General features: G+C 35.8%; 2 protein-coding genes and 1 pseudogene across 2 annotated transcripts; 2 read left to right on the top strand and 1 right to left on the bottom strand.

Moving 5' to 3' along the window:
* Positions 1-7,698: 7,698 nt before the first annotated feature.
* Positions 7,699-9,455, bottom strand: LOC125813491 (putative F-box/LRR-repeat protein At3g28410; annotated as a pseudogene).
* A 4,669-nt stretch (positions 9,456-14,124) lies between these two features.
* Positions 14,125-18,385, top strand: LOC125813490 (pentatricopeptide repeat-containing protein At2g17140). Its single transcript, XM_049492989.1, has 2 exons — positions 14,125-16,562; positions 17,619-18,385. Exons 1-2 carry the CDS (start codon positions 14,125-14,127, stop codon positions 17,689-17,691), a joined length of 2,511 nt encoding a protein of 836 aa, XP_049348946.1. The 3' UTR covers positions 17,692-18,385.
* A 3,523-nt stretch (positions 18,386-21,908) lies between these two features.
* LOC125813496 (protein COFACTOR ASSEMBLY OF COMPLEX C SUBUNIT B CCB3, chloroplastic) lies at positions 21,909-23,805 on the top strand. Its single transcript, XM_049492993.1, has 3 exons — positions 21,909-21,982; positions 22,060-22,094; positions 23,023-23,805. Exons 1-3 carry the CDS (start codon positions 21,940-21,942, stop codon positions 23,521-23,523), a joined length of 579 nt encoding a protein of 192 aa, XP_049348950.1. The 5' UTR covers positions 21,909-21,939; the 3' UTR covers positions 23,524-23,805.
* Positions 23,806-24,640: the final 835 nt, after the last annotated feature.

Below are 24,640 nucleotides of genomic sequence, written 5' to 3' on the forward strand. Positions count from 1 at the left end.
GGGTATCCCGAAGTATGCTAAATACGTGAAGGACATTGTGGCTAGCAAGAGGAGGCTCACGGAGTATGAAACTATAGCACTTACTGGAAGTGAAGCTCTAGGATCCAAAACAGACTGCCCAAAAATTTAAAAGATCCGGGTAGTTTTACTGTGCAGATTACAATTGGGCAAAGTGTTCATGCTTGCAGATTGTGTGATTTAGGGGAGAGTATAAATTTGATGCCCTTATCATTGTATCTAAAGCTTGGGTTGAGTAGTCCAAAAAGAACCACTGTTATTCTCCAACTCGCTGATAGATCCATTGTTAGGCCTGAGGGGGTGGTAGAAGATGTGTTAGTTCAAGTAGGTTCATTGATTTTTCTTGTAGATTTTGTGGTGTTAGATTTTGAACCTAATTTTGAAGTTCCATTCATTTTGGGACGTCCATTCTTGGCCACGGGTAGGGCATCGATTGATGTAGCAGCTGGTCAACTAACTATGAGGGCGCATGACAAGGTTGAGGTATTCGATGTTTATCGCACGTTAAAATTGCCTTCTATCTATGAAGAGTTATATGTTATTACTGTGGTTGATCAAATAGTAGAATCACAAGTAGTTGTGCTTGAAGATCCCTTAGAGAGAGTGTTAACATGTCATGAGGTAGATGGAGATACTGAGGCCCAAGAGATAGAAACATGTCTGATTCTAGCACTTGTGGGGACTCGTAAGCGGAGAGTCGAGTCATTAGATCGTGAGTTAGGACCTACACCAACGCCTTCAATTGAAGAAGCTCCCAAGATGGAGTTAAATACTTTGTTTGCTCACCTAAGGTATGCATTTTTGGGTACTAATGAAACTTTACATGTTATACTTTCTGCAGAGTTGTCTAAAATACAGGTTGATGCGGCATTGAGGATTCTTAAGAGAAGAAAGAAGGCGATTGGATGGCAGATGGCTGGTATACATGGGATTAGTCCGGCGTTATGTATGCACAGAATCTACATGGAAGAGGATCACAAACCGAGTGCACAACATCAAAGTCGGATAAATCCTTTGATGAAAGAAGTGGTGAGAAAGGAGGTGATAAAGTGGCTAGATGCTGGAATTGTGTACCAGATCTCTGATAGTAAGTGGAGAATATCCTCCAGGTGCACCCACCCAACAAAAGAAAAAGCTCAATCATGATGCTAAGTTCTATATCTGGGTTGAACCGTTCTTGTTCAAACAAGGTGTGGACCGGGTAGTGAGAAGATGCATTCCGGAGTATGAGGTTCAAAAGTGCTCGAAAGTTGTCATGCTAGCCCATATGGAGGTCACCACGGAGGAGAGCGCACGGCGCATAAGATACTTCAATCCGGTTTCTTTAGGCCCTCATTATTTAAATATTCTATTGATTTTGTGAAGGCATGTGATAAATGCCAAAGGTTGGGTATTATCTCAAGAAGACATGAGATGCCGCTAAGTAACATTTTGGAGGTGGAAATCTTTGATGTGTGGGGTATTGACTTCATGGACCCCTTCCCGCCATCTAGTGGAAACCAAAACATTCTTGTGGCTGTAGATTATGTGAGTAAATAGGTTGAGGTTGTAGCTCTTCCTTCGAATGATTCAAAAGTGGTGATAAAGTTCATCAAGAAGCACATCTTCACTCGCTTTGGCAGTCCAAAAGCAATCATAAGCGATGGAGGTAAGCATTTCATTAACCATCTTGTTAAAAACCTTCTTGCTAAGTATGGTATTCGTCATAAAGTTGCTACAGCTTACCATCCTTAAACAAGTGGCCAAGTGGAGGTTTCAAATAGAGAGGTGAAGCAAATTTTGCAGAAAACCGTGAATGCGCAAAGGAAAGAATGGTCCGAGAAGTTAGATGATGCGTTGTGGGCATATAGGACTACTTATAAGACACCCATAGGGATGTCTCCCTATCACATAGTGTTCGGTAAAGTATGTCATCTTCCAGCGGAATTGGAACACCAAGCTTATTGGGCAATTAAGAGGTTGAACTTGGACCCCGAGTTGGCCGATAGAAAGAGAGTATATCAACTGCATGAACTTGAGAAGTTTAGGCTCGATGCATATGAGAATGCCAAGCTTTACAAAGAAAAGATGAAAAAATGGCATAACAAGCACATAGTTACTCATACTTTCATTCTGGGAGAAAAGGTACTACTTTTTAACTCTAGATTGTGATTATTCCCTGAAAAACTTAATTTTAAATGGACTGGTCCTTTCGAAGTGGTAAGAAATGACACAACATGGGGTTGTTGAACTTAAAGATGAGATTGGCCCAACGTTCTTGGTAAATGGGCAAAGGGTAAAACACTACTTTGGTGTAGATTCGGATCGTGATCGAGAGGCTCTTGAGCTAAATGATAAATGATCTAAGTTGCGTCATGCCGCGACGTTAAATCAAGCTCTACATGGGAGGTAACCCATGAAAAATATGTAATAGATAGGTAGTCATTTTTGAATTTTAAATTTTTGTTTTAGCGTAGTTTAAATTCTTAGAATCTAGGAATTACTTTTAACTATTAGTTTTAGCTAGATAGGATTTTTCATTATTTATAACGTAGCTTGTGATAGTGAAAAACGAAAAAAAAAACTGAAGCCAGGTGCACTGACAGGCACGTTGCACTTGGCATAAAGATTTAGCAAGGACTTTGGGGCGCTACGCTGGCACGTTGCCCCTCCATGTGCCTCAACCCAGAAAAATCACTGAAGTCAGGCGCACTGGCAGGCGCGCCACACTTGGCATAAAGATTCAGCGAGGCTGTTGGGGCGCTACGCTGGCGCGTCGCCCCTCCATCGCGCCTCAACCCAAATTTTTAAAATCTGGTTTTTTACCCGAATCCAACCCGACCACTCCCCTTAAATCCCAAAAACTTCCATTCAACCCCTATTCTCACCTAATTCAATCGACCCACCCTCCCCCTAAATTCTCTCCAACTCTTCTTCTTCTTCTCACTTTTCATCTTCAAAAACCTCCACTAACACCGCCAACCTTTCTTCTTCCCCACCACCCACTATAAAACCTCAACACCCACAACTCCAACACTACTTTTCCCCACTTCTCTTCCTCCCAACTTTTGTTTCTCCATTTTTGTTCTTCTTCACAGGTTGCAATGGCTCTAAAAGCAAAGAATGTGGTTGGTTCTAAGCGGAGTAGGAAGGGGGAAGCATCCAAGTCCAAAAATTTAGGGAAAAGGCGGTGGAGAGGTATGGTTGGGAATGGTTTGAGTGCCAGCGCGAACCGAAGTATATGGGCGACGAGTACGTCTATGAGGTAAAGTTGCATTCTCAATTTCCTATTATCTATCGGACTGTGCTTGAGTTGGGGTTGAGATTTATTTTTGATCATCCGGGAGATTGTAATTTTTCTTTAGTTCGTAAGTTTTATGCAAATTGGCTCATTCAAACTAAGTATAAAATTGTTCCTATTAGAGGTAAGGATGTGAAGTTCAATGCTATGATACTAAATGAATTTTTAGGGACCCCGAATTGTGATTCTGATGACTTTAATGCATTGAAGGATAAACCTCTTTATAGGGATATCCGACATACTTTATGTGGGGTAGAGTCCACGGCTAGGTGGGAGTGTAGCAAGGATACTGGGAGGCATAATACCCTCTATTTTGCTAATTTCAATCAAGTTGCTAGGGTGTGGTTAAAGATAGTGTGTAGTGTGCTACTACCCACGAAACATCTAACAGAGGTAACAAGGGATAGGGTGGTGTTGGTTTATATGCTGACAAAGGGGATGCCCATTAATGTAGGGGCGATTCTCAGACAGAACATGATGAAATTTTAGAATAATATGAGGTGGCGTTTTTGCTATAGGGGTTTGATCACCCGATTTCTGAGGGCCCCGGATATTGAGGAAGAGGTTATGGACCTGACTATTGCTTTTCAGCCGGATCTGACGGGTAAGTTAGTTGATATGACTCAAACAAAGGCACTAGACACGTCTCATGGACCTGTCTTGTCTGCCTAAGAGAGGCAAGCCCGTGATGACAGTGTCATGGAAAGAATGTTCGGTATGGCAGAGCTGCAGCTGCGGATAGGAGGACGCTCGGTTACATATGAGGAGATGGAAAACCTGGCAGATCGCTACCCTTTTACCGAGAGTGCACCGTCCTTACGCAGGACTGGTCCCGCATTTCTGGAGCCTCTGGATGATGATAAGGCTACTGCTTATGAGGTGATAGATGATGAGGAAGATGATGATGAGGAAGATGATGATGAGGAGGAGGAGGTAAATGCCTTGATGGTGTTCGATGGCGGTGACAACGAGGCCTAGAGGCCTGAGGGAGTATTCCAAACTCTATACTTTGCTTTAAACTGTGCGCACTGAGGACAATGCTTATTTTTAAGTGTGGGGTGGGGTAATATGTCTCTGTGTATATAGTTGTTTATTGTTCTATCGAGTCTAGTGTTAGTTTTAGTTAAATTTTTATGATTTAATTTTGGGTTCCTCAACATTTTTTTTTGGTACTTTTACTGAGGATTGTCCCTTTGAACCGACTAGGACTAGTTTATTGCTTTATTGAGTCTTAGAGTCTTCATAGGAGTGACAGTTCCCAATGATGGATGGATGACGACCGTCTAAAGGGAAAATTAGTCACATAGCAGAGTAGGATTGAGAAACCAACCTTGGCCTTTTGGAATTATGTCCGAAAAAGTTAGCCAAAAGTCATGGGTAGTCACAATTGGAAAAGTGAAATCGAATGTTAACCTTGTAATAAGCATGTGTTCTTAGTTTGACTCAAAATAAAATAAAATAAATGGGCTTAATTGTGTAGTGATACCGTAATGTAAGTTGTATAAGCATGTTAGTTGGTATGTCTGTATATGTGTCATGATGCCATGTGTGGTGAGAGTTGATTGGTTCTTGCTTAACTTGATATCTAGAACTTGCCTTCTATGTGATTGAATTAGTAGCTTGTATGACTTAGGGAATGTGATGGAGGCGTTTCTTTGAATTAACCAATTCTTGACTCTACTTGTATGCCTACCATTGAAATTATCCCTAGTGAAGCCCTATTGAGCCTTTAGCCTTGTTTATTGATAAGCCACATGATAAGCCGAAACCTGTTTGTTTGATACCAAGTCTTTTGATCCTAATAAAATCCTTAATGCACTATGTTAAGAAGAAGGGTTGAAAATTGCTGGTTGATATAATAAAGGGTGAAATGCTACATTGTGTGGAAAAGAAAAAGATAGTTAAAAATTTTGTTTTGGCCCTGGTCCTTAGTGACAATGTGCACCTCAGCTCAATTGAGGGTGGCTATTTCAAAACTATGCTCAAAACATTGGCCCTGGTCCTATCAAGGATAATGTGTACCTTACTCGGACCTTAAAATCTAAAGTGATGGTGGCTAGTGCAAATGCATGAAAAAAAAAGAATGAAAAAATAATAATAATAATAATAAATAAGATAGAGGGCAAAGATGGAGCAACAAAGAGGGGTAAATATTCATGACGTGTGTACTAGGAGGAAAGAAAAACTATGAAGGAGATTGTTGAACATGTGCATTAGGGAGGTGTAGTCACTAAAATGGTTCCTAAATATTCCCTCCCTTACCTTAAGCCGACGTTACAACCAAATGAAAGTCCTCTTGATTTCTTGAGAAATATAATGCGGAAGTAAGAATACACTATTGGCAAGCTTATGGTATTGAGAAAAGTAAGAACTTCTTTTGTGAGAGTGAGTTGATTGTTTGAAAAAAAAAATAGGATATTGTGATTGCTTGAGTGAAAGGCCTTACTAAACAAAAATAAGTGAGGGCATTCATGGCATGTGTAGGATTATCTAATTGGTGTGTTTGTATGAATTTGCATTAGTTCGAAAAAATATTAAAAGAGTCATTCTTTGAGCATGTGTTGTAACTTGGTGTAAATGTTGTGAAATGTTGCGTCCATTGTGAACTACAAGATCATGATTTAAAATGTTTTTGTTGATTTTAAGGTGGGTTGATAAGTCCAAGGGTTTTGAAAAAGAGTTGATAGTCTAAAGATTGTTTGAGGACAAACAAAAGTATCAGTGTGGGGTGGTGATCTTAGGCGTATTTATATGCCTAAGTTTCTCAATATCTACCCATGAATTGATTGAAGTAACGAATGATCTTGAGTCTATTAGCTTGATTTCGTTATACTTGCGATATTATGCACTAAAACATGTGATTAGAGGTTTCAGGAACTCTCAAGGAGATTGGAGTCAAATTGAAAGAAAGGATGCAAGGATATGCTGAAAAGAAGCTAAGGCTGAAGGCCCCAGGGCCAGGCGCACTGCTAGGCGCAAGGCGCCAAGGCCCAACATTCTGGGGACTTTCTCAAGCACGATGTGCCAGGGTGGAAACCTCAGAGGTTAAGTTTAGGCGCGATGCTATGGGAGACCCGCCAGTGGGATCCTGACTTTTCCAGCTTAAAAGTGTTAAAAAAGGATTCCTAATTGTAATAGACTTTGGCTCTAATTTTCCTACCATTATAAATAGACCCTTAGGGCTCCATAATAAGGATTCGACTTTTATTGGGTGTGCAAGAGCAAGTATTCACATTTGTATTAGGTTTTGATCTTTTAACTCTTCTATTTTCCGAAAATCGCATGAACAATTGTATTTTGTGGTTTTCTAATAGCATGAGTGGCTAAACGTCTTAGTTCTGGGGTTGTAGCTACGAATGGATTGTTGATTATTAAAGGCTTGTTGAATTAATTCTTGGTTGTCATTATAAGTTACTTCTATATTCTTGTTTTAGTATTTTATGATTAATCACCATAAGATAAATATATTATCTAAACTTGAGTCGGGAGAGGAGAGGTTAGATAGACCAGAGAATATAGAGAGCTTGATCGACCCATTAAGGTGAGGTGATTTGTGTTCAGGAGTGACGCCTGGACGAACAACTCGCTTGGTTACGAAACAAGATGAAATATAAATGTTCGCCAGTTAGTCTATTTATCCCCACTCAACAATGTAGTTAGATAGCTAATTGGGGTAGGAGACTAGAGGTATGAACCCGACTCACACAATTAACCCTGTAAATCAGTAACTTGACAACTAAAAATTAGTTCTAATCTAATAATATGATACATGATTCATTGCATGTTGCAGCCCTGGAATTGTCTTTTACTTGCTTGAAACATCATCTTAAAGTCGTTCACATTTAGTTACGTTTATTTAGTTCATAATTAGTAGTAGTTAACAATCATCACCATCTCTAAACGGTTAGTTCTATTTTATTTGTGGAGTTAAGTGTTGGATATAAGTTAATCATAAGTCCCTTGGGAACGATAACTCGTTTCTTTAAGAATCTATATTACTTGAGCAACCACGTACACTTGCGTGTATATTGGGGAGCAACAAGTGAACCACTCAACAATAAAAAAAAATACACTAGAATTTGTTTGTGAAGAATAAGAAGAATTTCTGAAAATCTGTTGTTGAAAAATAACAGGAAATCATATATTTATAGACAACAAAGAATACCATAAACACGTGCTTATTCTGCCTTATCGGAAAAGTCACAATCCTTCGCAATAGTCACAACCTTTCCAAAAGTGCAATTCTTCAAAGTTTCCTAAACTAAATTTTAACTTCATCAAAATGATATTTCGGCAGTAAAAAGTGACTAAAGAAATTACTTGGCCAGACAAACAAACAAGCAATATTTGAATTACTGTCATATCCCAATCTTATGTGTTTGTATAAGCACAAGAGAGTTTCAAACACCACTATAGAAAACATTCTAACTAACTTTTCCTAAGTAAATAACTGCACTAATAGAAGTTGTTGGAAAAGCTAACAAATACTTCATCATATGATGTATTAGTAGAACAACGGTTGCATTCCTTATGCTCTAGCACTATAACCAGTTTCTCCAGATTTATTGCATGCTCAAGTAAGAACTTCAAGAATTGTTGGAAGACAAGTACCTTTTTTTGAGGACGAAGAGATAGATTTGTTGGAAGACAAGTACCTCTCCTTTGAAGAAAACATATTCAAAGTTTCCTTACAGAATTTGAAGAATGTCAAGGTTATGCCATTTTGTAGTCGTACGCGTAGATCAAACGAATCATGTTAGGTGGTAATATTAACAACTATATTAATGAAATTGAAGTTATTGAGGCTGTAGGGGATCAATATACATTTGATATAAAGATATCGTGAATTGAAAACATACAGGCGTATCAGGAAATATCATCAAATTTTCCAAATTATGAGTCGACCTTAAGAGGTTGTCTACTAGGGGAACGAAAGTTTTGAAATACAAAAAGTTATTGTCAACCATCTGCATTCCAGCAACGGTAAGGAGACATCTTCCCCTTCCAACATCAAATTGGAAATTACCTCAACAGAAGAATGATGCAGAATATAAAACATGAGCTCTATTCACAATCAACATAAAAAGACTGTAGACATTTTGGACTGATAACTAACCTTGATAAACCAGGATGAGAGTATCAGCTCATTAGCACAAGGAACGCTTACCAAAAGATCTTTCACTATGTATTCATCCATTTCATTAAATTCATCACAAACGAGATCAAGATTGGCATGTTTCAAAGATGACAAGTCCCCGAGCTTAATTTTTGTATGATTAAAAACCCCAGAAATCGTTAAATGTTCAATATGTGGAGCAACAATTTTGAAGCAACATATATCACCTTCGAATGAGTACCAATCCCCACAAGGATGACTGTGATGGATCAAATGCAGTCTCCTACATTTTGGAGAAGTCATGTGCAAACGATTAAAACCACAAAATTCTTGTAGCTTCAAAGATTTCAATTGAGGACAATTTGACATTATTTGTTTAATGTGTTCATCATGTAGAAACAAATTTTCCAGCGTTGAACTCTTCAGAGATGTCCAATTTAGTACACAATCTTCTAATATTCTGCAATTCTCACAGTTGAGTTTTAGAATCGATGAACTATTACAGAGAACTTCTTGCCAGCTATAGGGTTTGTCATGCTCAGTCGGATCAACAATATAACGTATATTCAGGAGTAGATCCTCCACTTTCTTATTCACAGCAAATTCAAGCCACTTGTCAATTTTGGGAAAATAAGACACACTATCATCGTATCTGAACACAAAGTTTAGACTGAACTTTTTAATAGTAGAGCAGCTAAGGAAAGGTAGTACATTAACCGTTAAGGAAATGAATTTGTGCACTGTCGAGCTATTTGAACGACCATAATCCTCTTCATAAACAATGTTGTCGATACAAGTCCAGAAGTATTGTCAATATTTAGAGAGAATAGGTGTTCTGAACGCATCTATTATGGACAATCGAGATAGAATTTGAACAATAAGAGCTTCAGGTAGTTGATTGATCCTACCAATGTTGTCAATATCTTCACATTCTATCTCAATCTTCGATTTTTTCAGAGGTGAGTTTTCAATAAGCAGACTTTCGGAGTTTCCATTATCACCACAACTGCCAGAGAATTGGTCTTGGTTGCTCATAGTTTTAAGAGTAAGTTTACTTGTAATTAGAATCTCTATAGACTTATTTTTAGTTTACTCCTATTTTACTACTGTAAATTTGCAACTACTTAACCAAACTAATGCATATCGTTCTAATTTCATTTATACTATTGATGAGATCTTTTAAGATACTTCTATTTCAATAGGAAAAAATGTGTAGAACAATACATCAGTACTTCCAAAAAAATGATAATTTTATTATTAGCAGCAGCCCTTGTAAACATAAAGGTTGTTTCAATTTTAAAGATTCATTTTTATGCGTCAGCGGAAAAATAAAATGCATTTTTTTAAAAAAATCATATTTTTGTATCAAATTCAATAAAAAATAAAAAGAGAATTAAAAATTACGAGGGGTGGATTTATACGAGGCGGGGTGGACAGGATGAATTAAAAAATGATTTTTTTGTGCTATGCGGAGTGAGGTGGGACAAGTTAAAGTGTTCGCAGATTCATGCAAATTTTCCTCGCAAGTGCTCCTCTCCGCCCCGATTGCCATCCCTAATAACAAAGTTAAAATCTTAACAAAAATCAGTTACCACAAGTAGGGGTGTTCATGGGTCAATTATTGGTCAAAATCAAAACAAAACCAACATAATTGGTTTTTAAATTTTCAAAATCAAACCAAATCAAATATAATATACACTTATCGGTTTGGTTGTTATCTGTTTCTATTTGATACACAAAAATATAAGAAATGATTCATTCAAAATGAAAAAGAGGTGACAACAATCCATCCAAAACGAAAAACAGTTAGAACGTCTAACGTTGCCAAACTTTTGATTACTAAAATTAATGTGAATAAAGCTTCAAAATTCACCATTTTGTCCTAGAAGGAAGAGGCAATGACCTTTTTAGTCTCACCAAGAATTGTCATAGACACTCATATACATGAAACCAATGAGATAAATGTTCTCGTCTTGAACATTTTGGCTTTCATAAAGAAAATAAAAATAAATTTTGATGAAAACATATATAAGATCTTTAAAATTGTTTATAAAAGTAATATATTATGTATGTATAATGATAAAATACATGTATATATATATAATTTGTCGGTTTTGTTCGATTTTTTCTAACAAAACCAAATACTATTAGTTTTTACAAATCTAAAATCAAACGAAACCAAACCCAAATAAAATCTATTTATTTAATCGATTTGATTTGATTTTTTAATCTAGATTGATTTTTATCCAAACTGTGAACATCCCTAACCACAAGTATACAGAGGATAAGCCCACCAATAAAAGTTGATTTATTCTTGAAAAGGAATTTCCTGAAAAGGGGGGGGGGGGCAAAAATAGAAGAAGAACCATAAAAATTCAACAAAAGAAGAAGAACAATGATCATACATTGGAAAAATAAAGAGAAAATGGGATAGATAGAACTAACCTTATTACTGAACATAAATGAAGCGGCAAGAGCAAGAGAGAAGCCGAAGAGATGAATAAAGTGGGAAGAGTAGGTAGGTTTTATAAGAATGTGACAACGCCGAGAATGTAAGGATAACACATGTAAATGTTGCAACCCTCTTAAGTAGGTCAAATTCAATGAAAAACGCCAAAATCCCCTTATCGCATCAATCAATCTTACCACGGGCATGCCAACGACCAATATTGGTTCTTTACCCTGGGACAACTAATACACCCCTTCTCAAAGATATTGTCTTTAAGACTCTATTAAGTGGGGAAAAAAGGCTTTCGTTAAAGATAATTTGCACATACAATAGAATTAGGAAAGTAATTAACGGCATACTATTTTTGGACTCTTTTCGAGATCTTTTTTCCTTTGTGAAGATACAAGAAAGAAACTATCAATCTATTGATATTGGAAAATCTAACGAATTATTTCAATGTATCATTCTAAATCTAATTAAATTCATAGGTATACGGAAAGAAGCCTATTAAATAGAAATTATTTTTTAATCATATTTCAATAGTTAATATGATAAATAAGAAGCACTACTAGAAAGAATATTATTATACCCTTGATCGTGAAATATTAATTGCTAGCTATTGAACCGCGAATTGCGTGAAGTAGAATATATCAAATTAGGGGGGGGGGGGGGGGTCAAAGAACTTTAGTAAACATTCTTGATATGTTATTTCATCATCTATTTTGGTCGAACTAACATATTCTATTGAAAATTACAGGGCCTCGCTATTACAAACTACCTCTCCATCCTCAATTTCAACCAAAACTTCTGCTTTTGCTCTCCTCTTTGATCATCTTCAAGATCTCTGTGGGTCTGATTATTACTTAGAGATGGCAATGGGCGGGGGCGGGGCAGGTTGAGTTTAAAACGCAAAATTTAAATCGCCCCGCCCTGCATAAGATTTTTCATTTTCAACCGTCCCGCATAGACACGCTCCGCATGAAACCCGTCCCACATAATATTTTTAATATTTTCTTTTTCTAGTTAAGTTTGATACTAAAAATAAATTTATTTTTTCATTAAGTTGTATTAATTTAATAGGGTAGTGACTTAAAATTTTATTTTTTAGAGGTCAATTGGAAAACATGTAAGAAATTGAATTATTTTTTATTGAATCATTTTCATTTACTATCTTGAATATTTTTGTAGCTTTAAAGAATTTATCTTAACAAATAATGCTCTATCACTTTTATAACATGTAAAAATTTATAATTATGTTTAAACCCACATAAAATCACATATACACGCAGTCCCGCTCCGCCCCGCATTAGTTTTAAAAAAACTCACTTTAACCAGTTCCGCATAGCCTTAGCCCTTAAACCCACTTCACCCCGCATCCGTCCCGCCCCATTGCCATTAATTTGTTCCACAAGGTCTTGAGAAAATTATTATTTTTGTTTTAAGAAGCAGAATTTTTTAGCCCCAACAACATAATAACTTGTTTCTGCGTCCATTTAAAAGCACTTTTACTAATTTGCCGAACACTTAATTTTGCAATAAAAGCATTTCTTTAAAAAAAATAAGTGTCTAACCTCGCAATGACAATGTTAAACAGACTCTTAGGCAGTGGGCGCACTTTTACCACTGAGCTACGGCTCATTAATATTGTTGAGGGTGTCCAAAATACTTAATATATCAATATAAAGTAAGTTTGGCCTATATATATAACTGAATTTTCCGACGAAGGGTATCCAATTGGACACCCAGGAGTAGGGGTGTACATGACCGGGGTTCGGGTTTTTCAAATATTAAACCAAACCATCTGTGTAAAAAAATTAAATTTATAAACCAAACCAAACTAATAAAAATCGGGTTTTTTTCGAGTTTTACAACCTCGGATTGATTCGGGTTTTTCAAATACCAAACCAAACCATTTGTGTCGAAATTTTTAATTTTTAAATCAAACCAAACTAATAAACCTCAAGTTATTTTAGGATTTTGAATTTTTCCGGTAAAGTATTCATACAAATATATAATTAATTTGTACTCCAAATATTTCTTTATAGATCCAATCAAAATACAACTATCTAAGTTGCTTCTTAAAAAAATAACACAAAATATGAGTTGAGTGATGACACTAAAATATTCAATAAAAATAATAATGAAATCATATAAAATAAATATTGCAAATTGATAAGTCATAATGAAAATGATCATAATTTAAAAGTACTAAATCATGCTATAATAAGTCTAATAAGTATTAATTATATGATGAAACATTAAAGAAAAATTAAAATTAGATTATGTATTTCAAATGTCTAAACCAATGTAAAACTAAAGAATAAATATTCAACATCGTTGTCATTTTTAGTGTTGAATTAATTTATTTTGTTAGCATTAGTATTGATTTAATTTCAAATTGAGCTTTACCAGAGTTACTAATATCTATGGACTATAATCTTTATTGGACCATTCAAAATCTAAGTCTCAAAAAACTTGAAAAAATATGTTAAAAGACAAAAATTCTGAAAACGTATAAATATTTAGAAATTACATCAAAGTAAATACTTTTATATATAAAATACATTTTAAAAATTATATATATAATGTCGGGTTGGTTTGGTCTCGGGTTGACTTTTTTTAGTTAAAACCAACCCAAGTATAGTCGGGTTTTTTTTCTAATACCAAACCACAAGTCGGGTTTTTTTTCCGATTTGACTCAGTTTTCGATTCGGTTTTATACACCCTTACTTTAGTCTTTACCTCCCCTACCTCACATAAGATAGTCACACTTTCTGTTAATTGAATCACTTTGTTCGTGTAATAATAACTCTAGTATTGCTTAATTCCTTAATTGAACCGACAATAAATTTCTAGTGCATTGTTCATGTATTAGGTGTTTGTGTCTATCGAGATACATATGTTCTCAAAAAAATTTATTACTTTTGAACCGAAAAAATCAGAAAAACTTCAGCAAACCGAACCAAACCAACAATTATTTTTTTTCATTTGGTTTGATTTTAAAAATTTTAAAAACCGACTAAATTGATTTGTTTTTAGTTTTAACCAATAACCAATTAAAACCGAACGACAAACACCCCTACCTCTACCCGTGGTCCAAAAATATAACAAGCTTGTGTAGATGAGTAAATTTGACCCTTTTACCCTCACAAATAGGAGGCTTCTAGTAAATAAATACTAGGTCAAGTTATGGTGTTTTACACTGTTTTGTGATACAGAAATGGAATAGAGATAGCAATGTGAGGAAGAAGCAAGTGAAGGATGAAGAGCAAGGTGGCATGGCAACTGTTGAGACGCACTCTCTCTACACCAAATCCCCCACTCCATTCAATTCTTCCCCTTACCCGCATCCTCCTCCGTTACCAAATGCTTCCACAAATACACACACTTCACTCTTTCCTCCTTTCTCTCTCCCCTCATCATATATCTCTTCCTTCTCAATACACCATTGTCAAGCTCCTAGCTTCTCATGGCTACATTCATGACGCCATTACTCTTTTTCGTTCTACTCGCTCACATCACCCACCACCCAAACTCTCACTCTACAATTTTCTTATACATAAATCTTTCAAATTTAATTTCCCCAATTTTATCTTCTGGTTGTATCAAGATATGATTTCTGCTTCCGTTTCCCCTGTTACTTATACCTTTAATCTTCTCATTCATGGGCTGTGTCATTCCGATCGTTTGGGAGATGCCCGCCAACTGTTTGATGTTATGCCTCACAAAGGGTGTCATCCCAATGAGTTCACTTTTGGGATTTTGATTCGTGGTTATTGCAAATTTGGACTTTGTTTACAAGGTTTAAAACTTCTGGATACAATGAAGATGATGAATGTTTGTCCTAATGTCATAATCTACAATACTCTCATAGCAAGTTTCTGCAGGAAAGGCGATGTTGATGAGGCTGAGAGGTTGGTTGAGAGGATGAGGGAGGACGGGCTACTTCCTGATGTTGTTACCTTCAATTCTAGGATCTCAGCTCTTTGCAACTCCGGGAAAATTCTTGAAGCTTCGAGAATTTTCAGAGATATGCAAATAGATGAGGTATTCGGATTGCCAAGGCCTAATGTCGTAACTTTCAATTTGATGTTGCAGGGATTTTGTCAGAAAGGGATGCTGGAAGAAGCAAGGACACTGACAGAATCTATGAAGAAAGATGATATTTTCTTCAATGTGCAGAGCTACAATATCTGGTTATGTGGACTGGTTAGGAATGGAAAGCTCTTGGAGGCTCAAACAGTTCTGAAAGAATTACCCCAAAATGGAGTAGATCCCACGATATATTCATATAACATCTTGATTGATGGCCTCTGCAAGAATGGGATGCTTGGTGATGCGAAAATGTTGATGTGCTTAATGATAAATGATGGTATATTCCCAGATACAGTTACCTATAGCACTCTACTCCATGGCTACTGCACAAAAAGTAAAGTGACTGAGGCAAAGAATATTCTGCGTGAGATGATGAAGAGAGGATGCATTCCAAATAAATACACTTGTAATACTCTACTTCATAGCATGTGGAAAGAAGGGAAAGTATCAGAGGCACAACAGTTACTGCAGAAGATGAATGAGAGAGGTTATGGCCTGGATACTGTCAGCTGCAACATCGTGATTCATGGTCTTTGCCAAACTGGAGAGGTGGACAAAGCTGTTGAAATTGTGAGTGAAATGTGGAGTCATGGAAGTGTTGCCCTTGGTGATCTTGGAAATTCGTTTATGAGTTTGGTGAACGAAGATGATAATGGGAGGAAATGTCTGCCTGACTTGATCTCCTATTCAACCATTATTAACAGTTTATTCAGAGAAGGGAACCTTGATGAAGCTAAGAAGAAGTTTGTTGAGATGATGAGAAAGAAGTTGTACCCTGATTCAATTATTTACAATACTATTTTACATCATTTGTGTAAAAGAGGAAAGGTATCATCTGCATTTCAAGTTTTAAAGGACATGGAGACAAAAGATTGTAAAAAGAGCTTACGGACTTATAATTCTTTGATACTCGGATTGGGGAATAAAAATCAAATATTCGAAATGTGTGGCCTGATGGATGAAATGAGAGAAAAAGGAATTTCTCCAAATGTTTACACTTACAATATCATGATAGGCTGTTTATGCAAATCTGGGAGAACTGAAGAAGCGATTCCTCTTTTGAATGAAATGTTACAGAAAGGAATAATTCCTAATATGCATACCTTTGAGTTGCTTATTAAATCATATTGCAGGACTGGTGAGTTCAGACCAGCTCAAGAGGTATTTGATATAGCTTCCAGTATATGTGGTCACAGCGAAGCACTCTACGCACTGATGTTCAATGAATTTCTTGCTGGAGGTGAAATCGTGGAAGCTAAGCAATTTCTGGAAACTGCAATAGATAAACACTTTGATCTAGGAAGTTTCCTTTACAAAGATCTTATAGACAAGCTGTGTAAGGTGGAGAATTTAGAAGGTGCTCATGATATTCTCATCAAGATGATGCACATAGGATATGGGTTTGATCCTGCATCCTTCATGCCAGTTATTGATGGCTTAAATAAATTGGGACAAAAGCATGTGGCAGATGAACTAACGGAGAGGATGCTAGAGATGGTTTCAGAAAGTAAGGTGGATAACAAAGCTTATCAAAACTATAGGGAGTTAAATCACATGAAGCGAAGTAAATATGGCGGAGATGGCTGGCAGGCAATTGTTCACAGGTTAGGAGTTTAAGTTCATCTTCTTTATCATACTTTTCCGTTTGATTTGGTGGTCCTCTATTATTTAGAAACTTAGTTGTTTGTACCTCAAAAAGTGAATACATTGAGTTTACTAGGTTGCTGCTTTTACCTGTGATAATCTCAGAGTAATCAAAAGCGAATAGGGAAGAAAGCACCAAAGTCTATTGGAGCTTTAAGCGCAAAGCAGAACTAAACTGGGCATTGATGAAAAACTGCTAATGGAAAAAAGTTAAAAAATATATATATGTAATTAGTTTAGGTGCGTGTAAGTCGGCCTGGAAACCTTGGTTATTAAAAACAAATAATCTTATTCATAATCACTAAATTACATTTGTAACACTCTTTAACAGATGATGTAGCAACTTACTAACTAGATTTATTGTCTATTATTTGCCCTCGTAAAGATATAACCAACAGGAGATGAGTCACTTGCCTTAGTATCTACGGTAAAACACTACTTAAGCAACAATTTTCGTACCGTAGCTTTAACTGGATCTCAGAGCTTAAGAGAGCTATAAATGACCTTTAGCAACATTGTTTAAAGTGATTAGGTTGTAGAACTTTTGGATCTATGAGAAATCATGTCATATGTCAATTTATTTAAAGGAAAAAAATATAAATCTTGTGGAAGAAGAATATGAAAAGGAAAAAGTGTCGCACTTCTGGTTAATAGGATCGTCATGAGTATGAGTCATCCTTACCTTTTTAGCCTAAACTTGGTAGGGTAAAGCCAACGTAGTTTGGAATATGGATTCTGTCATTCTCATTGCTCATTTCTTGCCTTCTTTCTTCTGTCCTTTTCCATTACTTTCCCGTTGAAGTGATAATTTACTGATTATGGAGAACTCTGGTATACAAGTGGTATACATACGGTGAAAAGCATACAAAAGATGTGGTGCTCTATGAATCTTATGATTTCCATTATGTGATACCTTGACTAAACTGCCTCTTGATAGAATATTCTTTTAATTGTTTCGTGAAATTTCTTCATAGTGTTTCATGATATCCCCTGAACTGTCTATCCTGTTTTGACAGAGATGATGGAAGTGCAGCAGCCTTGAAAAATTTGAAGCGGGTGCAGAAAGGGTGGGGTCAAGGAAGTATATAGTCTCTTCAAACTCCCAAATATGGTATTCTGGATGACTAAGAAACTATTAATTGGATGTTTCTTTCTTTGCGATCGTGGATTGTGAGTTCAGGGAATTGGTAGCAAAATATGATCCTCTTGAAAGCTAAACAATGCGTCCAGTTAAAGGAAGCTTATCTAGTTTCTAGACATAAATGATTATTGGGGCTGACATTGATACAAGCAAATGGAGATCTGTGCCAATACAGGACAATGAATCACTGTTTGCAGTTTATAAAGGTTGTCATTGTCACTTTTTTTGCTACTGCTTCATTCCTGGTCTGGCCTTAATTTAATATTTTGGACCTACTTCAGTTTGATTCTTCCTTTTCCTTTCTTCCTTTTTCAACTAAAAACCCAGAGATTGATTTGATAGAGAAGATGCATACATGAAAATTGAACTATTTGAGTTTTTTTACTAGCTAGCTAATATTTTTAGCTACCTGGTGAAAGAACTCAAATGTTAGCTAATCTTCATCAGGTAGCTAATTTTGATATATGGGTTCTTCAATTTTGACCGGTCAATTTATTTTGAGAAGCACTAGAAACATCTCTCCGAATTAACTTCTTACGCAGTGATTTTCTCCTCTACATATTTCATATTTTCAATATTCTATTTGATCCCTTTGTCCCACACATCACCATCAACATTCATTTTCATACTCCCCTCCCTCTTGCTGTGCACTTCATTCACGTGATCCTTTTTCAAAACAGCTGAAGGAACTGCAGTAGCTGAAACCCCCAAATTGGGTCTAGAAGTCTGAGCCCACATTAATTGTGGAATATTGCTCTCTTGATGACTGGATCACGTGCTTGTGCTAATCCATTGTAAGTTTTATATTACTGCTTCCATAGTTACCAATATGAAACACGTCTCTCAATTTTCACTGTTTGAAGACTATTTTTGAAGAAAAAAGAATGATCAGGTGATGGTTTTATGTCTCGGCTGTCTCCTCTATAATTCCTTCCCCCTTGTCAGTCCTGATAGGTGTGTGTCAAATAATAGCTATGGAAAAGCTGACTTAAATAAATTCAAGGAAGCATAAATTCTTTAACAATCCCTAACAAGTTTTAATCCTTTTTAGATTTCTGCTGAACTGTGAACTGTTGTCCAATAGTTGAGTGAATCACTGAACCTCAGAAGGTATTTGAACATCGACATTGGGAAAGTATCTTCTCTGTATGTTTTTTTCACTCTCAAGCTACATTTTCATTTCACTCTCAAACTTGATTGATCTTCGCTCTTACAGAAAATTATTATTAACTTATGATGGAATGTTGGAAACATTATGAGTGACTAGGGGAACTTGTCAAAATCTACCATTGGAGAGACGTATGGAAGAACCAGAAAAGTGAGAACCCAGACATGGGTGTACTCTGGGAGGAAAAATCAGCAGTGTTGGAAATAGGCAGATTGCTAATTTAACATTGTCCCATTGGGTGCACGACATTTTATGTACAATTATGAACTATCTTACTATGCACTATTGTGCAGCGACGAGAGGCAAGATCTCTATATTGTGTTTCCTGTCCAAGTATTGTGTCCAGTCAATACTTCCTCTTTCAGTTTCATTGTAGTGACTCACGACTTGGAGAATATTGACAATTTGTTCATTAACTGAAAATAAATTAGCAAAAAGAATTGTTTGCTTTTCTAGGATCACAATGAACTCCAATCTTCCTACTGTGTTTGGGTTGAAGCATCCTCTCCACAAAATTTGCCTAAGGGTGGTAATCCACGTCTCTTTTGTAAGAAAGTATAATGGTTGGAATCTCCTACAAGTTAAATCGTTAATAATTATTTATATTTGGGAAATAAGATTCTTTGTGTAGTTCTGTTTATATGTGATTATTATATTATAAGTCATAATGAAATTATACACATATAAGGGTGTCAAATGGGCGGGGATATTAAATGAGGAAATTTCGCAAATAGCCACTAAATATAACTTAATAAGGCTCCATAGTTATAATTTGTTAATTACGATTCGTAACTACATGTTAGAGGAAGGAGATAGGTGAATTGTATTTGTATAGCTATCGAATTGTATATGTATATATGTTAGATAATAATTGTATATATGTAACTGATATACATATATATTTGTAAATCTGGTGAACGAGATTGGGACAGTGAGGAGAGAGACGAGCGAGAGAGGCGCGTGGGATGATGACGAAGAGCAAGGAACCTCATGTCTAAGACACATCTGATGTACGGACAGGAAAAAGATTCCTTAGAAAGTCAACAATATTTCTCCGCGAATTGCGAATCATCCCCTACAAGTCTCAGCTCCCCGCAAGGAATTGGTGGAGCGGGTGCATATCATATGGCTATTGCATTGCATATCATTATCTTGCACTTATCTTATCTTAATTGATGTTATTGTACTATTTTATCGGATGATTTTGGTTAGCTATCTTCTCCTCGTTGTTCGTGAGATAGTGGATTTGAGGAATATGTTTTAGCTAAGATATGTATATTTTTCTACTTTTTATGAAATGCTTGGTTGGTCTATGATGCCTTATAAGTATACGTGTTCTCATACTCATACTACCACTTGTTACACTCTGTGCTGATTGATTCTTTGTCCGAGGTTGTGCCTTCCGAAAGTAGTCTTGATGGGCTACTTGGTGTTCAGAGTGATGTCTGACTTCCTCCATTCCCTGTCATTTACTATTTTAGACAACATTCTAGCTTTGAAACAAATGTACTCGGTCTGGGATTATTTTGTATTTGTGACACTTAGTCTTAGGTGTGTTTTCTTACTTCCCACTTCTCAAGGAAAAACATGTGCAACCAAGCACATAGTGTTTATAACTTTTGATAGTCCTAAAAACAAATTTATAAAAAATAGCTTGTAAAATAGTGTAACCGGTCAATTTAACTCTATTTTTTTTTTTTCGACTAACCGTAAACTTTTATTAATAAAAAATACCCTTAAAAAAAATTTCAACTTCCAACATATGAACTGTATAATGTATAATTAACCTATTCGGGAACTTTTGATTTATATGTAACCTCTTTGAGAGCTTTCAAATTATTCCTCATAGTCAATAATATTGGTTGGACACTACTAGTGTCATGATTCTTGTAAATAAGTAATTAGCTTTTTTGTAGCCTTTAATTATTAATTGTATACTACTACCATATATTGCATAGATACTGCTGTTATAATAAAATAAATAATAAATATTGAGTTCTAAACTTCACACTTCAAATGTCTATTAACATCCGAATATTTTGTATCAAAGTGACCTCATACTATTACATCCTTCAAAGAAAAATGTGATTTTGTTATTTTCATTGAAAAAAATCAATAATAACTAATCACAATATATCAATGTGGACCCTATTTACACGATATATTAATTTTTTAAAAAATATGGTTAAACTTTAAAGTAGAAATCATTTTACAAGATATGTTTCTTTTGGCCTTAGAATGATACCTAATAAAATTGACTAAGATGTTATACTTACGATAGATACGTGTTGCAGTGACATTCATACATTAAAATAACATATTTATCTTTTATTATTTTGATTCTTAAGGAGGTAAATTATGGTTATTTCCTCATTCACTTCAGGAATTAAACTTGATCATTTAAATATGCTTGATATTAAATGTTCATCATAATTCGTTATTTTGCTCAAATACAAGAAGACATTGCTTTAGAGTATTTCTTAGACTTTTTTCAAGTCATTTTCATGTTGGGAGAAAATTTCAAAATTATACCATTTTATGAGTCAATTTTAACATTTTACTATTTTGAGAGTAAATTTCGAAGTTCTATTACTTCACCAGTAATGTAGAAGTTTTACTTCCTCGGAGTAAATTTTGAAGTTTTACTACTTCGGGAGTAGATATCATGTTTTTTACTATTTCAAAATAAATTTCAAGAATTTACTTTTTTTGGGAGAAAATTTTAAACAAGATTTTACTAGCTACTATAAAAGTAAATTTTAAAATTTTACTAATTCGAAAGTAAATCATAGAACATTCAAAATATTTCTTCTCAATTAAATTAATCTACCTTTTTTGAGGTAAGTTGTGATATTTAAACAAAAAAAATGTCCTTTGAACTATTAAAAATTAAATAAAAAGTGTCAATTAAATGTGAAGGATGCAATGTAAGTTTTGAAAAGGGCAGGGACCAAGTTGAGGATATAGAAATTTGTGTCTAATATCATTCTCATATCCTGAAGAGCTTCTCAGAGAGAGAGAGAGAGAAATGGCAATATCTTCCCTTATTTGCAGGCCACCTCTATCGAATGGTAATCCCCCCTTCTTCTCTTTTTTGAGATTTTTCGTTTATTACCTCTTTCTACTTACTCTTGAATCTTTGATTTAGGATACCCAATTGCTTTGTTACACTCACATACCAATGTAAGTTCATCCCCTCTCTCTCTCTATAATTTCAGCAAAATAGGGTAAAATGGCTCAATCCAAAAACCCCTTTGAGGTCTTTCGCTATGTAGTTTGTTCCGCTTTCTTGATACAAGTTGAAGGTTTAGTTTAATGGTTAAGGAGTTGCAAAAATTGCTTGAGGCTGTATGTTCTCTATCCTGATAGCAGGGCTTATACATTTTTACTTTATATTTTGGCACCCCTTCATAATTATTCTGGCTCCGCCACTGATGGACAGTATGCTTGCAAGTAGGGATAGGGATAGTATCATATATCTACCTTGAATTTACTGTCTATCCACTTAGGCAATTCTGCTGTTCCAAATTCTTCTTCAATTTTGTTCCACATTGAAATGGAATAATCAAAAAGTATCATATCTTCAACTTAATTTCTCAAGGTAATTTTTCATTTTAATGTTCAGAAATTCGTGTCCTTTTCCCTTGACTGCTATTTGTGAACTTGAATTTGTTCCAAGTCGATAGTTCTATCATGGAATTATGAAACAGTATTATTTCTACAACACCATCAGTAACTTCCAACCAGAGGCGGAGCCAGCCTTCTGTTAGGGGTTCATCCGAATCCCCCTTCGGCGGAAAATATTACTATATATACATGGTTAAAATTAGTTTTTATGATATATAGTAGATGTTGAACCTTCTTCGGTTAGTTGGTGTGTTTATTTTTCATATTTGAACCCCTTATTAAAAGTCCTAGCTCTGCCACCGCTTCCAACAGGGTTTAGTCTAAATTGAGGCAAGACTTGATCACATGTAATTTCTATTGCTCTCCAATAGAATAAGAAGAAAAGATAGTGATACATCCCTATTCAGAAACATTGCCAATTATCTTAGGTCTCATTATCATTTCTGTGATTTGCTAACTTTTCCAAAGTTCATCAACTTTGCAGGGAAACTCCCTAATACCCGTGAGAAGAAGAGATATACAAAGGTTAAGAGCATGTTCTTATCTGGACGGCGTTCAGTCAAATGGAAACATTCCAACAAGTCCTCTCAGTTCAGAAGAGGTTATTAAAGTCTTGAAAAGCGGTGTGATTGATACCTCACATGCTTCATCACCACTGATGCAAAGATTGGTGCTGTTAGATTTAGACCCTGGCACAGCAAAACTGGCAATCAGCTTTCTTGGCCCCTTCCTATCAGCATTTGCCTTTCTGTTCATTTTGAGAATAGTCATGTCCTGGTATCCTAAACTTCCAGTTGGCAAGTTCCCTTATGTCATAGCTTATGCACCCACAGAGCCCTTTCTTGTCACAACACGAAAATTGATTCCTCCGCTCGCTGGAGTTGACGTGACTCCTGTCGTTTGGTTTGGATTAGTCAGTTTCCTTAATGAGATTTTACTAGGCCCTCAAGGGCTGCTTGTCCTCCTTTCTCAAAAACAGGTTTAGCTCCTGCTGCATTTTACCAAAGTTCTTCTCTCCTTTAGAATTTTTTGGAATATAGAGAAAGAAATCCTTTTGTCTTGTAGTTGTTCAATTGCACATAAAATCCTGTCCAGATGAAAGTTAACTACTAGGATCCCTATTTTGTATAATTGGAATCAGTGCAGCTTGTGGTTCATCCATACAATTTTTACATTTTCCTGAGCACATACAACATATTTTTATAAAAGATCCCTTGTCCCTTTGAATTATCTTCTATGTATGTGAATGTGAATATGATATCTGTGGTATGGAGGATGAAAAAGTGTGAGTTATCTTCTATGTATATGTTATCTGTGGTATGGAGGATGGAAACGTGTGAGGTCTTGGTAGAATCTGTTTTGAAGGGGAGAAGTTTTCAATTGTTACAAAAGAGAGAAACCTCCTCTTCCCCTCCATCCCTTTAAAAAATAAAGGGAAAAAAGACAAATATACTCCCAAACTATAGTAAATGGTATGCAGATACCCTCCGTCATACTTTTGGAACATTGGTTCCCCTGTCGTCCAAAAATTAGAACATATATGTCCTTCACTCTAACGATTGATTTCTTCCAAACTCTCTTAGATTCATTAACCCAACACAAGTAAACAAAAATCTACTCAAAATTCCTCAAGAACAACCCTCACCTCAAGAACTCATCAAACTCCATTAATAACGAATGAAGAACAAAATCTCAAGAAAACTCATCAAGAACTCAATACACGAAATCTCATGGACGAATTCAATAAGGAAACTCATGATTGGCGTGAGGGTGAACTAATCCATCACTATGAAAACTTACATATCTCGAAAGAATCAATTTTTTGGCGAAAATCCCCAAAGCTCGCAAGAGTCTTGAACGTTCTTCTTTTCTCCTCTTGAACTCCTCTCAAAACCCTAAGCGCTTTTTGGAATGACTAAAATTAATTCCAAACAGTTTAGGTGCCTAAAGGATTAACAAAAAACGAGCTAGGCTAGTGGGGTAAGGAAAAGACCAAAACACCTCTCCTTAAAATGGATGAATTCCCTTAACTAGACATGTTGCACTCAAACGGGCATATCTCCCTCATCTGAACTCGGAATTTAGCAAACTTGACAGCGTTG

This window comes from Solanum verrucosum, unplaced genomic scaffold (assembly GCF_900185275.1).
Source record: "Solanum verrucosum unplaced genomic scaffold, falcon-dt-bn FXZP01000219.1, whole genome shotgun sequence".
In the NCBI taxonomy this organism is placed as follows: domain Eukaryota; kingdom Viridiplantae; phylum Streptophyta; class Magnoliopsida; order Solanales; family Solanaceae; genus Solanum; species Solanum verrucosum.